Source organism: Oryza glaberrima, chromosome 11 (assembly GCF_000147395.1).
Source record: "Oryza glaberrima chromosome 11, OglaRS2, whole genome shotgun sequence".
Taxonomy (NCBI): domain Eukaryota; kingdom Viridiplantae; phylum Streptophyta; class Magnoliopsida; order Poales; family Poaceae; genus Oryza; species Oryza glaberrima.
Window position 1 is genome coordinate 24,131,592 of NC_068336.1, and position 15,438 is coordinate 24,147,029.

Sequence of the window (15,438 nt, forward strand, 5' to 3'; positions counted from 1 at the left end):
GGACTGGTGCCTACGGATGAAGCAAACTGAATAAACTGCCGTGGCTTAGATTCATTATGTGCCATGGACAAACAAGGATGCTTGACATTACTACTTCTTTCCCACTTTGAGCTGCTTGTTGATGCTGCTGCTCCTGCTACTTCTGAAGCGCTTCTACTGCTAGTATGGAATAAAGATGCTGATGCATGGATTGTTGGCTTTGTTGCATTGTAGCACCAATATTTAGTATGCTTGTTTGTTTGTCTCCTTTCCCAACTGTCATGGGTTTAATTTCCTGTACCATTCATTAGTAAGGCTTTTGAAAGAATTCCTGTGTTTATCTTATCTTCCTTGTGCAAGAAAAAACTTGGTCCTATTGCCTAAAGCTTAGTCTTCCTCCCTTGTTTCTGTACACAGATATGTTCTCACTTGGCACCCAATAATTACCACTGTTGTCAATAATCCTTTAACAAGTAAACACCGGCCTAGAAGCATCATCCCTCCAAAATCCAAGCCCCTTTTAGTGAACTATGCACTATGCAACGAAAAAAAAGATGCAGCTAGCTTTCTGACAAATTCAGAATCAGCAGACATGTGAGATGAAGACAAAAAAAAGGGGGAAATGGTACGAGTCCTACATGATACAGAGAAGTGCCAAGGTATTACTGCGAGATTTTTCATCAAACCGAACAAAAGTTATTCAGACATAAGCATGTAGAATACTGAAAAGTGATTCTTCTACATGGAATCAAAAAAAAAAAAAAAAAGAGGTGGGCGAATTTTACCTAGGGCTTACGCGCGGATGTGAAATCCTCCCACGCATCTGGCGGAGGCGAAATCCCCAGTAAAATCAAGATTCAGTTAGTTATCCCCTAAAATCCCCTTACTCTGTGTCAGGATCAGCGTGACACTCTGATCCCCCACAAAAGTTCAGGCGATTGATCTAGCAATCGAAGCTCATAAGGCCTACAGCTCACCTGCCGACGCCTACCTGCGGCAAACGTTGAGTAGGGCAAAACTATATAGCGGCAAATATAGTAAGTCATATTTGTGTAGAATTTTACTTATGGACTTTAATCCAATGCTAACATCAAGTAGGAGTTACTATTAGCAACTAATAGAGATATCTGGCAGTCTTGGTGGCTGGAGTTTGGCATGAATAGGACTTTTTAATCATTGTGGAATTGAATCAGCAAAAGTTACCAAAAATGATCTTGTAAGCAGTTCATTGTTTCCTTGGGTGCCAACCAACGCCTTGTCTAAGATGCTTTACTGTTTTCAAAACCTCCAGCGCACCTGAAATTTAAGAGAACATGTAATATTAGAATATTGTATAAAGTGGTTTTCAAGACTGACGCAGTAGATAAAATTTAGCCTCATGCTTGCAATTATGTGTTGACATAAGTGGTGATTAAAAATAGTTTGACCATGTTGTCTTACTATGTAATTGTTAGTGTCAAAGTCAGAAGAATATGTTACTCCATGAATGTGGACATACAAACAGATGCATACTGAATGACTAGAAATTCAAACCAAGCCAAGGTCATTAAGCCTTTTCTTTATGCATAATGGGCACCTCATTACGCTATGAAATAACATCAGCACCTAGCTAGCCACCTAACTACGGCAGTAAAATTTGATAATCTCCATTTCCTAATCATCGAGGATGTAGCTCCTACAGATTTTTTCTTTTTTTAACCGTCCATTGGAAATACTAGAAGCACAAGTTGTACTACATATATTTAAGGCATGATAAATTATGGCCGACCGTTAAATCACTTCTACCTTTTCCTTGTCTCTACTAATGTATAGCAATCAACTAATCTTAAAACACTGAGGATAATAAGAAGCAAACCCACATGCAGTGCAGTAGTGCACACAGCAAATTACTACCTTTTCTTCTATAGTAGTCCAGGTCTCTAGCTAGCCAGCTAGCGCTCCAAACTGCATTATTCTCCATTGTATCCTGCTTGCTTGGTCGGCCTGCGTTGAGATGGACAAGGAAACTAGCACCCCTTGACTGGAGCAGCTAGTGCGATGGCTGAGGTTGCCGCAATCTCAGCGAAGGGCGCCGTCGACTCGCTGCTAGGCCACATCAGCGCCGTGCTCGTCAGCGAGGCACAGCTGCTCGGCCGCGTGCGCGGCGATATGCAGTTCATCAAGGACGAGATGGAAATGATGAACGACTTGCTCATGCTCCTCAGCACCCAACACCGGCACCACCTGCCGTGGATGAAGCAGGCGACGGAACTCGCCCGCGACACCCAGGACTGCATCGACCAGTACGTGCAGTGCGTCGCTGCTGGGGCTCTGCCAAAGGGTATCCTCGGCCGCCTCCGGCAGGTGTCCAGGCTTGTGCTGAGGCTTTCCGTCCGCCACCGTCTCGCCACGCAGATCCAGGACATCAAGGTCCGGATATGCCAAGTGAACGACCGGCGGCAGGCATATGACATTGCCCCCATCACTGACCCCTATGGGCGAATAATGCGTGACATAGACATCGTCTTCACTGATTCGCGCGACGCCTGGAGTTTTTCTCCCTCCTTTGATGAACCACAGGCTGACCTGAAAATGAGCACTGTGAATGAGCTGATCGGGTGGCTGATGGAGGATCAATCTGCAGGGCTCAGGATCATACCTGTCACAGCAGTCTGCGTGGAAGCCAGTAAGGTTATTGCTGAGAGAGTCTACAAGAACTCCTCCATCACTGGCTTGTTTGACTGCCAGGCCTGGATCAATGTCCATGGAGCTGAATCTCACGTTGACATACTTAAAGACATACTATCTCAGGTTGTTCTCCCTCTGAACAAGTTCAAGAGTGACATGGATGGCTGGTGTTGAGTTATGTATGTGTTGGCCCATGAGGCCCATATACTACTCATATGTACATGTATATAGCAGAGTTAGAGAAATGAAAAAAGTAGTGAAGCTTCTAAAAAAAAATTCCCCAAACTTCATGGTATCAGAGCCAACCGGCTGGTGGCTGGCGACGGGCGACGGCTAAACCCTAGCCTCGCCGGAGCTTGTCGAGGCGTGCAGAGAGGTGCTAAGGGAGCTGCGCTGGCAGAGCTGCACGTGTACGCGGCGCAGGAGCGCGTGGAGCTCCAGGTGAGGAGGGAAACGCTGGTGCTGGAGCTCCCGGCGAGGACGCAGCGGCGTCGACGGCGGCAGGCAGAGCCAACGGCGGCCGCGCGCGGAGGGAGCTGCTGGTTGTGAGGACGGCACTGCTGGTGCTGGTGTGAGGATTTGGTGAGCTGCTATTGCTGTTCTGTTGCTGAGGCAGAGAAGATCGAGCTGAGGATTTGGTAGTGTGTTGTTGCTGTTGCTGTTGAGCGAGCAGAGGAATTGTTTGCCGGTTGTGCTATTGGTGTGGCTTGTGTGTGCTGCGGCAAGGAGGTGAGCTTGTGAGTATTGTACTGCTGTGTGTGGTTGAGAAAGGAAGAAAAAGAAGGGAGTATTGCTGCTGGATCTGTTGGTGGTGTTGTGTGTGCTGAAGATTACAGGTGCAGAGAGCAATAGCAGGTGAGGAAAGCTGTAGCTAGCTTCATCTAGAAGGGAAGAAGCGGCTTTGGTGTTGGAAATTAATTATTGTCAAGAAGTAAGGCAACAGGTTGTGCAAGGTGAATGTGAAGTTAGTGCTTCAGATTGGCAGGCAACCAACCAAAATTCGTGTGTGCGAGAACACAGTCCAAGCCTCGGCAGTCACAGAGAGGGAGAGGGGTGCTGCTGTGTCGAGTTCCCTGATCAGGAGGAAAGAAAACCAGGGGACGTTGTCTTCAAGGTGTTAGAATAGAGTGAGTTTGTAAAAAAAAAAAGAATGGAGGGAAGTCAAGGAATTGAACAACTGCTTGAGAAAATGGCTGTAGAAATACAAGAAATAAGGGAAAGAATACGGAAGGAAAGGGAGAAAACAACAGTTCTTGGCAACCTTGTCAACCTCGCGCATCCCATGCAGATGCAGGTACCTCACTCAACCTGGATATTAGACTCTGGAGCATCTAGACATGTAACAGGTATGCCAAGTGAGTTTGTGTCATTTACTCCATATCCACCCACATATAAAGAAACTGTTCAGACCGCCGATGGTACTTCACAGCCTATCAAAGGTGTGGGAAGAGTACAGTGCACTCCATCCATTACATTATCATCAGTGTTATATGCTCCCTCCTTTCCAGTTAATTTGGTATCAATAAGTTCTTTGGTTGACCATATGGATTGTCGGGTTACTCTTGATCGAGAAAATTGTCTAATAGAAGAGAGAAGAACAGGAAGGAAGCTTGGGATTGGCATTAGGCAGAACGGATTGTGGTACTTAGATAGAAGCGGAACAAATAAAGCACTATGTAGTGCATTGGCAGTTGGTACAAGTGAAGAGGAAGCTAGATTGATTCTCCAGCATTGTCGATTGGGCCATATGTGTTTTGAAACTATGAGGAAGATATATCCTGATGAGATGAGTAAGGTGGACAGAAGCAAACTAGTATGTGATGCATGTGAATATGGAAAGCATACAAGAGCTACATATATAAGCAGAGGACTTCGGAGCATATCACCCTTTATGTTAATCCACTCTGATGTGTGGACTTCCCCTATTGTCTCGGTGAGTGGAATGAAGTACTTTGTGACTTTTATTGATTGTTACTCCCGAATGACCTGGATATATCTTATGAAACATAAAAATGAAGTACCAAAATGCTTCAAGGACTTCTACGCATTTGTTAGAAACCAATTCAACACATGTGTCAAAATTATCAGAACTGATAATGGGAAAGAGTATGTGAACAACGAATTTGGTAGTTTCCTTTCGATAGAAGGGATACTACATCAAACTTCTTGTCCTGACACACCACCGCAGAATGGGGTGGCTGAGAGAAAGAATCGCCATATCTTGGAGGTGGCACGTTCACTCATGTATACTATGAATGTACCAAAGTTCCTCTGGAGTGAGGCGGTCATGACAGCTACATATCTTATCAATCGTACACCATCAAGAATACTTGGGATGAAGGCTCCATATGAGATGGTATTTGGATGTAATGAATTTATTGTTCCACCAAAGGTGTTTGGATGCGTATGCTTTGTTCGAGATCATAGACCTTCTGTGGGAAAATTGGATCCCAGAGCTATCAAGTGCATATTTATAGGTTACTCATCTGGTCAGAAAGGATACAAATGTTGGAGTCCATCTGAAAGGCGAACATTTGTAAGTATGGATGTCACCTTCAGAGAGTCTATTCCTTTCTATGGAGAAATGACAGATTTGAGTTATTTGTTTTCTGATCTTGACAATCCAATCATGAGTGAAGATAGGTATGAAGGGGTGAATGAATCACTAGGAATGGAAGAAGGGGATGAATCAAAGAGGACGAAGGTTATTATTGGGTCAATCCCATGCCCTATGGGCAAACTCCCACATGAGCAGAATTGGAGGAAACCACATGAAGAAGAAAATCTACAGGTTTACACAAGGAGAAAGCCAAGGTCCTTGGAGACACAACAGGTAGAACAACAACCTCTAACAATTGATAGGAATGAGATGGTGGAACAACATCAACAACCTCTAGTCATTGATGAAATAAATGATCAATCTTCTTATCAGTCAGATCCTATACAAGAGAATACCGAGACAGGGGGAGAGGAGAGTGAAATATCAGGAGAGGAATCTAACTTGCCTATTGCTAATAGGAAAGGGATAAGAAGCACAGCAGGAAAACCCCCTATAAGATATGGCTTTGAGGAGGTTGAGGAAAATGGGAATGACATAGCTAATTATGTGTCATATTCATCTTTATCTCCTGCCTATAGGGCTTTTATTGCATCATTACAATCCATAGTAATCCCAAAGGATTGGAGAGAAGCGAAGAATGATCCAAACTGGCATGAGGCAATGATGGAGGAGATGTCAGCACTTGAGAAGAACAAGACCTGGGAGCTTGTACCTTTTCCAACAGGTAAGAAGGTGGTTAGTTGCAAGTGGGTGTATGCTGTAAAACAAGATCCACTTGGGAAAGTAGAAAGGTACAAGGCAAGGCTTGTGGCAAAAGGGTACAGTCAAACATATGGAATCGATTATGATGAAACCTTTGCACCTGTTGCAAAGATGAGCACAGTGAGAACCTTGATATCATGTGCAGCTAACTTTGATTGGCCACTATACCAACTAGATGTTAAGAATGCATTTTTGCATGGAGATCTTCAAGAGGAAGTTTATATGGAGATTCCACCGGGTTTTTCCACCTCTCAAACTAAAGGAAAGGTATTGAGATTGAAGAAATCCTTGTATGGCCTTAAGCAGTCACCAAGGGCTTGGTTTGATAGATTTAGACGTGCAATGTGTGGCATGGGCTACAAACAGTGCAATGGAGACCATACATTGTTTTATCGTCACCGTGGAAAGAAGATTGCCATCCTGGCTGTATATGTGGATGACATAATTATTACAGGAGATGACACTCAAGAAATAGCTCAGTTAAAAGAGAATATAAGCAAAGAATTTGAAGTCAAAGATCTTGGTCAGCTCAAATATTTTTTGGGCATTGAGATTGCAAGATCCCCTAGAGGGATAGTTCTTTCACAACGAAAGTATGTATTGGATCTACTTTGTGACACAGGTATGCTCGGTTGCCGACCTGCCTCTACACCAATTGAGCAAAATCATAAGTTATGTGCTGAATTAGGAGATCCAGTGAATAAAGAAAGATATCAAAGACTTGTGGGACGACTGATATATTTGTGTCATACCAGGCCTGACATAACTTATGCTGTGAGTGTTGTTAGTCGATACATGCATGACCCTCGAAGTGGTCACATGGACGCAGTATATAGAATCCTGAGATATTTAAAAGGGAGCCCAGGAAAAGGCTTATGGTTCAAGAAAAATGGACATCTAGGTGTGGAGGGCTACTGTGATGCGGACTGGGCTAGCAGCCTTGATGATAGGAGGTCAACCTCTGGTTACTGCGTATTTGTTGGTGGCAATTTGGTCTCTTGGAGGAGCAAGAAACAACCGGTAGTGTCTCGCTCAACTGCTGAGGCAGAATACAGGGCAATGTCAGTGAGTTTAAGTGAGCTGTTATGGTTGAGAAATCTTCTTTCTGAGTTAAAGTTGCTAATGAATATTCCCATGAAGTTGTGGTGTGACAATAAGTCGGCTATTAGCATCGCTAACAATCCAGTTCAGCATGATCGAACAAAACATGTGGAGATAGATCGTTTTTTTATCAAGGAAAAACTAGATGAAGGGATTTTGAAGCTAGGTTTTGTTATGTCGGGGGAACAAGTAGCTGACTGTTTAACAAAAGCTTTAAGTGTTGGGGAGTGTACTTCATCGTGTAACAAGATGGGCATGATAGATATCTATCGCCCATCTTGAGGGGGAGTGTTGAGTTATGTATGTGTTGGCCCATGAGGCCCATATACTACTCATATGTACATGTATATAGCAGAGTTAGAGAAATGAAAAAAGTAGTGAAGCTTCTAAAAAAAAATTCCCCAAACTTCAGCTGGAATAAGGAGCAACTGGTGGAGAAGATTCACTGCTATTTGCAAGGTAAAATCTTTCTCGTTGTTCTTCACGACGTCCGTGACGAATCGATCTGGAGTCATATAAAGCTTGCTTTCCCAGATGATTGCTCTGCTCGTAGTGCCATCATAATCACGCCAAATAATGATGAAGTAACTGAGTCTTTCTCCCTGTATAAAATCTTCAACCCTGATACCTCTGGTTATGTTCTCACTTTCTTCCTTGAAAGAGCTATACCGCTGCTTAAACATCAACGTGAAGACACGCTATGGCCATCTGTACCCTGCATGCTGATTCATCTTGAACCTCAGATATTTTTTATGAAGATGTTCCTTCGGTATCTGTATTATAAGGGAAGCTGTTATTGGCTCCGTGTAGAAGAAGAACACCATGGGGGCTTGCTGCATGATTATTGGCCTAGGAAGATGGTAGAGTTATGCTTCTATGATTTGCCTGTTAAGTGTCAGAACTGCATGCTGTATCTGTCTATTTTTCCACCTGGTTGCAGCATCAGGAGGACCAGCTTAGTAAGACGATGGGTTGTTGAAGGTCTCATCACCGACAGGCAAGAGAGCAGTGCACTAGAACAAGCTGATCGCTGTTTCGATGCCCTTGTTGGAAGGCTGCTTCTCTGTCCAAGCGATATTGATGCTTCAGGTAAGGTCAAGACCTGCACGGTACGAGACTTGGTTCACGATGTGATTATTGATCTGGTAGCCAGAGGAAGCGGCACTACTCTCGTGGGCACAATTTTGGCACCAAAAGAGTTGGTGCGTCATCTTTCAATCCGCTTCAGCATGAAGTTGCACATGTCTCCGTCTGAACCGATCGATAATGTTCTTACCTTTCTCAAGTCCCTGCCATCATCTTCTCTGCTGGGTCTGCTCAAAGTGCTGGATTTGGATGGCTGCAGAGGTTTGAAGAGGCACCACCTCAAGAACATCTGCGGCATCTATTTGCTCAAGTATTTGAGCCTACGGGACACAGATGTCACCAGACTTCCCAGAGAAATAGAGAATCTGATCCACTTGGAAACACTTGACATCCGACAGACGAAGATCAATACCTTCCCCAGGAAATCTTTAGTGCTCCCTATGCTCAAGCATTTGTTCTCAGGCTACACTGTCTGCCCAAGTGAAGACATCATCAGGCAGCAGGAATCATTCTCTGCCATCCACATTCCTCACCGAATTGGGAGGATGAGAAATATGGAGATACTGTCCCACGTCGAAGTTTCACATGGTGGAATGGAGTTGATTGATGTTGGCCAGCTACTGAAGCTGAGGAAGTTAGGTGTGGTCATCCATGATACTGATAAGGATGGTTTTGATCGTTTACTTCATGTAATCAGCAGGTTGCACAAGTGCCTACGCTCTCTGTCAATCCGGATCAGATTATATTCTCCTGATGATGGAAGCAGGGGCTTTGACATGAGCATGATGGATGCCACACTCCCAAGGCTTCTCGAGAGCCTGAGAATCTCTGGCATCAGAAGTGGATTACCTCAGTGGATAGAACATCTCCACCAACTTACCAAGGTTACTCTGCGTGATACCTCCCTGACAGAGAGTGATATCCATGTCCTTGGCAAGCTTGTGGGCTTGCGCTATCTCAGGCTCCGACACAGGTCATACATCCCAGGCAACCTCACCATCTCCGGAAGGGAATTCAAAAACCTCCAGCTTCTTTTGATCGAGAACTCAGACATTGTCAGCATTAGGTTTGATGAGAGAGCAGCTCCTAGGCTCGAGAGGTTGGTCTGGCGTTTTACCATAATGGATTCTCTTGTCGGGATCGATCACCTCCTAAGCTTCAGGGAGCTCCAGCTTCACGGTGACTGTGACACGGAGAAGATTGGGGTGATTCTGCATGACATCAAAGCACACTCCAATGACCCCAGTCTGAAGCACATTCCAGCAGCAGGGAACTAGTCATGCACAAGGACTGGTTCCTACGGATGAAGCAAACTGAATAAACTGTCATGGCTTCAACTCATTGTGTGCCCTGGAGGAAAAAGGATGCTTAACATTGCTATTTCTTTTCCACTTTGAGTTGCTTCTCCAGCTACTTCTGAAGTACTTCAACTACTAGTATCGAATAAAGATGCTGAAGGGGCTCTTACTCTTCCATGCACCAATTGTTAGCTTGCATTGTAGCACCAATATTTAGTATGTTTGCTTGTTTGTCTCCCTTCCCAACTGTCATGGGTTTAATTTCCTTCATTAGTGGGGCTCTTGAACTAATGCATGTGTACAATTCCTGCGTTTGTTTTATCTGCCCTGTGCAGGCAAAACTTGGTATTATTACCTAAAGTTTACCCTTTCCCCCCTTGTTTCTGTCAGATATAACATCTGAACATTCGCATGATCAAACACCATCCCAATCAAGAAATCCCCTGCGTAAAGGAATATGTTCTCACTTGGCACCCATTAATTACCACCGTTCTCAATAATCCTTTAACAAGTAAACATCGGCCTAGAAGCATCATCCCTCCAAAATTCAAGCCTCTTTTAGCTAATTATGCACTATGTAACGAAAAAACACACAGCTAACTTTCTGACAGAAATTCAGTATCAGCAGACATATGAGATGAACATTATAAGGGGGAATGATACAATTCCTACTTGATACAGAGAACTGCCTAGGTATTACTGCGATATTTTTCATCAAACGAGCAAAAAGTATTCAGACATAAGCACTGTAGAATACTGAAAAGTGATTCTTCTACACGGAATTGCAAAAAAAAAAAAAAAAAAAAAAAAGGTGGGAGAATTTTACCTTGGCTTGCTTACGCGCGCGGATGTGAAATCCTCCCGATTCAGTTAGTTATCCCCTGAAATCCGCCGCGACACATGCAGTTAGTTATCCCCTCACCCTGATTCCCCACCAAAGTGCAGGCGAGTAATCTAGCAATCGAAGCTCGTAAGGCTACTCCTGCTCACCTCATCTGCCGACGCCGATCTGCGGCAAACGTTGCCCAGTCTTTAACCATGCATATCCCTCCCGCCAGAACATCCCACCGCCGCTCTGGACTCCAGTGGTCGACGGCGGCGAAGTCGCCGAGACGTGCCACGGCTGGGTGTGATGCCGTCCGGCGGACGGCGGCGGCATGCCGGCGGTGAGCTGTCCCCCAACGCGAGAGACGGTGCGGCGGTGGCGTGGCGATGTTTCTCTTCCCTCTCTCCGGTGAGAGGTTGGGCTATGTGGGCCGAAACCAAGACCGACTGCAGCTCCTGGCCCAGTAAAAATGCACCACGACGCCCCAAAGACTTAGCTGGGCTGCTCGCTTCTTCTGATAGAATGTGACTCAGTAAGGTGGTAGTTGAATATCCTGAAGATGAACATGAAGATTAAGTGTTTCACGTAAAACGAGATATTAATAACGTATGATTAATTGAGTTTTAATTATTACAAACTTGAAAAATAGATTAATCTGATATTTTAGAACAACTTTCATATAGAAAGTTTTCGCACGAAACACACCATTAGCCGTTTGAAAAGCGTGTCATTTTAATCCAAAAGTTTATCTCCCACTTTCATAAGAAACGAAGAGCCTAAACAGTTAAACACACACTCAAATATGCACACTGTAAAGACTCAAATATGCACACTGTAAAGAATATCTATACTGAATGAATACCTTTATGAACCAAATTATACGGAGCATACAAAGAAGCTGCAAGGGACATGTATATGAGTAAGTCCATGTCCACCAGGTTACAAATTAATGCCCTTTTGCACAGCAACAGATACAGAATTACACACTGAAATTCAATGATACTACCTTCGTTTTTAATATATGACACCGTTAATTTTTGAAAAACATTTAATCATTCGTATTATTCAAAATTTTTGTACACATATAAATATATTTAAGTCATGCTTAAAAACATTTAATGATAAATCAAGTCACAATAAAATAAATAATAATTATATAATTTTTTTAAATAAGACGAATGGTTAAATGTATGTCAAAAAGTCAATGACGTCGTATATTAAAAAAACGGAGAGAGTACTACTATCCAATGACCATATGATCGACCTACCTTCAGCTCCAGGCCTCCAGCTCCGCGAGTAATTCAATTAATCATGCATCCATGAGCCTGACTGAATTTGTCTTCCAGTAGGCATGTGACTCCGGTCAAATTTGGTAAAATCCACATCTTGGATGAATGAAGGCAGCATCTGGTACACAAGAATGTAAACAAAGAATGAACCAATCAATGTTACTTTCCAGCTAGAATGCATACATGCCTGGTATTATTCTAGGTTATCTTGTCTTTTTTTTTTTCAGAAGTATCATTCATACTCAAAACAAGTCGATTCCTGACTTGTTCAAAATCCACATGGCTGTTGGTCCTAGCAGACTAAATTAAGGATTTCATAAACAAACAGAATAGACAAATACATACCAACTACCTCCGTTACTAGCGTGATGTGCCTATATTACGAATCTTGTTCCCACCAAATTCAGTGTAATAGTTTATAGGTGAGGTGAGACCAAATAGTCCGAACGGAGAAATCGATATGTAATATGTTGACGATTCACATTGCAAGTCATGAATTAATTTGACTGTGTTTGTGGAAATGTAATGGTACCTTAGAGGATCTGGATCCTTTGATTCTGCTTAGCATGTGGTTGCACACTTGCTGACTTGGTGATGTTAAAAGGAGATGAAGGATGAAGCTGGGGCTCATTAAATAGACTCCAGATTGCTAGTAGTATACTTTCCCCCTCTCCAGTTGCACTTCCACCTGTTCAGGCTGAGTTCATCCTTCCTACTTAGCCATGGTGTGTGTCTGATGAGCGAGCTGAGCGACGGAGATCCCAGATATGGATGGTTTTGGCCTCAGCTCCACCCACTCTGCCGTGAAGTCCCTCGTCGGCCGGCTGACTGACGTCCTCTCCGACCAAGTGCAGCTGCTAGGCGGGCTGAGACGCGAGGTGCAGTTCATCCGGGACGAGATGGAGAGCATGAACGGCTTCCTCCTCAACCACGCCCGCAAGGGGCGCATGGATCACCAGCTCCAGGCATGGATGAACCAGGTCAAGGACCTCGCCAACCATTCCCAGTACTGCGTCGACCAGTACTTGCGGTGCCTCGGCACCACCAGCCACCGCTCGCCGGGTGGCCTCTGGGGCTCCGTGCGCCGTCTCCCCCGGTTCGTCAGCACGTTGCCGGCGCGCTACCGGTTGGCTATCCAAATCCAGGACATCAAGATCCGGGTAGTGGAGGTTAGCCAGAGGCAGCAGAGGTATCCTCTCCATGGCACGGCTACCGAGCAGGAGCCGCAGTCTGGCATGGCCAGCGATCGTAGCCAGCAAGCTTTCCTTACCGGTGACAGTGAAGCCGATCAGCAGGAGCATCTTCGGAGGCGTATCTTGGCCGAGGACGACTCTGGTCTGTTCAAGGAGGCTGCCGATGAGCTCACCAGCTGGCTGACAGTGGAAGGAGATGGCAGATCAGATCTCAGAATCGTCCCCATTGTCGGCTCCCGTGGTATGGGCAAAACCACTCTAGCTGAGCAAGTGTACAAAGGTTATTCCTCAAGGTTGGCAGACCAAAAGGCATGGATCTCGGTCGGCTCCAACCAATCTCCCCAGCAAGTACTCCGGGACATACTCGCGCAGATTGTAGGGCTTCATGCCAATAATCTGCAGGACATGGGAACATGGGGAAACAGCCAAATCGCACTGATGATTCAGGAGCAGCTGGAAGGTAAAAGGTTCCTTATTGTTCTTGATGATGTCTGCTCCGAGTCGCTCTGGAAAGATATCGAAGCTGCTCTCCACTGCGGTAATTCTGCTCCCAGTGCTATACTTGTCACCACAAGCTTGCCTGAAGTGGCACAGTCATTTTGTCCTTACAGAATATATGATCTAAGGTGTATCCAGGAGGAGCATAACCGCTCCTTAGTTGATTTCTTCCTCGTGAGAGCAGCTAACTTGATTAGTGACAGTGGTCATGGCAAAGCTGGTCTCAAGGAGGAGGTTCTTCGCAGCATTTTAGTGAAATGTTCCCCCTGTATCTTTAGCATGAAGATGCTGCTCCGCTTCCTTTATGCCAATCCTAACAAGACCCTACAGGAACTGCACGACTTCGGCAATAGCTTGTGCTTCTGCAGCCCTCTGCATCTGTCTTCGTGGCTGTCCAATGCCGAGAAGATGCTCACATTCTGCTACAACGCGTTGCCCTGCGATTACAGGAGCTGCTTGTTGTATCTTACCATTTTCCCCAACGACCACAACATCAGGAGAACGAGCCTGCTCAGACGATGGATTGCAGAAGGCCTAATAGCTGAAAGAGATGGGCTGAGTGCATTTGATGTTGCCAACCGATGTTTTGATGCTCTTCTCGCTCAAAGATTTGTTCTTCCTGGTGACATTGGCAATTCAGGCAAAGTAAACAGCTGTAGAGTGCACAATCTAGTCCGTGACTTCATTGCTTGGGTCATCAGAGATGACAACTTTGTGTACACAAAGCTACCAGTCGACTTGGCTCACCGCCTTCCCATCCACAATGGAGAAAGATTGCAGCAGGTATCGCGGATCAAGCTTCGTGCTTCTCATTTCAACGACTGTTGGAGCATGACAAGGTGTTGCTTCACTACGAAGTCAGTGGATCCCTTGGCTGGCATATCCATGTTACTTAGATCAATTCAGGAATCTGCTCAACTAGGATTACGCCTCAATGTACTTGATCTAGAAGGCTGCAAAGGATTGGAGAAGTATCACCTGAACAGCATTTGCAAGATATTTCAACTCAAGTATTTGAGCCTCAGGAATACAGATGTTTCCCACTTGCCCAAGAAGATCGACAAGCTACAGTACCTGGAGACGCTTGACATCCGGCAAACCCAGATAAAGGCATTCCCAGGAAAGAATGTTATCCTTCCTGGGCTGAAGCACCTACTTGCTGGTTGCTCCAATTGTCCTAGCAAGAAAAACAATCTCAAGGAAAAGGAATCTTGCTCGTTTTCCACTGTGCTCATGCCTCGAAAAATTGTGAGGATGGGAAAGTTGGAGATACTATGCTATGCTGAGGTTTCCAGTGGCCTCACTGGGCTAATGGGCATTTGTCAGCTACGACGACTCAGAAAATTGGGAGTACTCTTGCAAGGTAATGCAGCTTGTAATCTGGATTACTTGTTCCGACAAATCGATATGTTGGATAGAAGCCTGCACTCTTTGTCAATCCGGATGGAACGGCTGAAGTTAGCCAAAGACGATGCTCGCAAAAGGGATGACATGGTACCCGCGTCATTTCCCTTCTCACCTCCAAAGTTTGTTCAGAAGCTAAACATCAGTGGCATCAGAAGTGCATTGCTTGGTTGGATTGGTGACCTCCACCAACTTTCCAAGATAACTCTGCATGAGACTTCACTCACAGAACATGTTCTCGGTATCCTGGGACAGCTTGGCAGCCTGCGGTGCCTCAAGCTCCAATGCAATTCAACCATGGGTAGCAGTCTATCATTCAGGAGTGGAGCATTTCGGAACCTCGTAGCTCTTGTTGTCCAGGACAATAGCCTCCTTGACATTATCTTCGATTACGGAGCAGCTCCAAGGCTTGAGAGAGTGATATTGTCGATCGCCGCCATTGACTCTCTGTCTGGAGTACAGCACCTTCAGCAGCTGAAAGAGCTCGAGCTACATGGAAGTGCAAGAAACATAGGCGAGGTCGAACAGGCCATAGCAGGACACCATAATAATCCAGTTTTCAGACACGAGCAATGGAATGATCTTCACTGAAGCTTCCGAAATTCTGAATGTCTGGTGCTTGCATCTGTGTTCTACAATGAAGATAGTAATAAGTGGACGCAAAGCAAACCTCTTTTTTCTTGATGCATCCATGTTAAATTTTACTTGTGTTGGATTTTCAGTTTGTTTGATTTATATGTATCCTCCACAGTTACCACTATTAAGCTTGTTGCAA

The 15,438-nt window shown here is 44.9% G+C and overlaps 2 protein-coding genes across 2 annotated transcripts; both read left to right on the plus strand.

Annotated features, from left to right (window-relative positions):
- Window positions 1–1,877: 1,877 nt before the first annotated feature.
- On the plus strand, window positions 1,878–9,432 carry LOC127755631 (disease resistance protein PIK6-NP-like). Its single transcript, XM_052281321.1, has 2 exons — window positions 1,878–2,813; window positions 7,482–9,432. Exons 1-2 carry the CDS (start codon window positions 2,017–2,019, stop codon window positions 9,430–9,432), a joined length of 2,748 nt encoding a protein of 915 aa, XP_052137281.1. The 5' UTR covers window positions 1,878–2,016.
- A 2,903-nt stretch (window positions 9,433–12,335) lies between these two features.
- Window positions 12,336–15,254, plus strand: LOC127755849 (disease resistance protein Pik-2-like). Its single transcript, XM_052281476.1, has one exon. It carries the CDS (start codon window positions 12,336–12,338, stop codon window positions 15,252–15,254), a length of 2,919 nt encoding a protein of 972 aa, XP_052137436.1.
- Window positions 15,255–15,438: the final 184 nt, after the last annotated feature.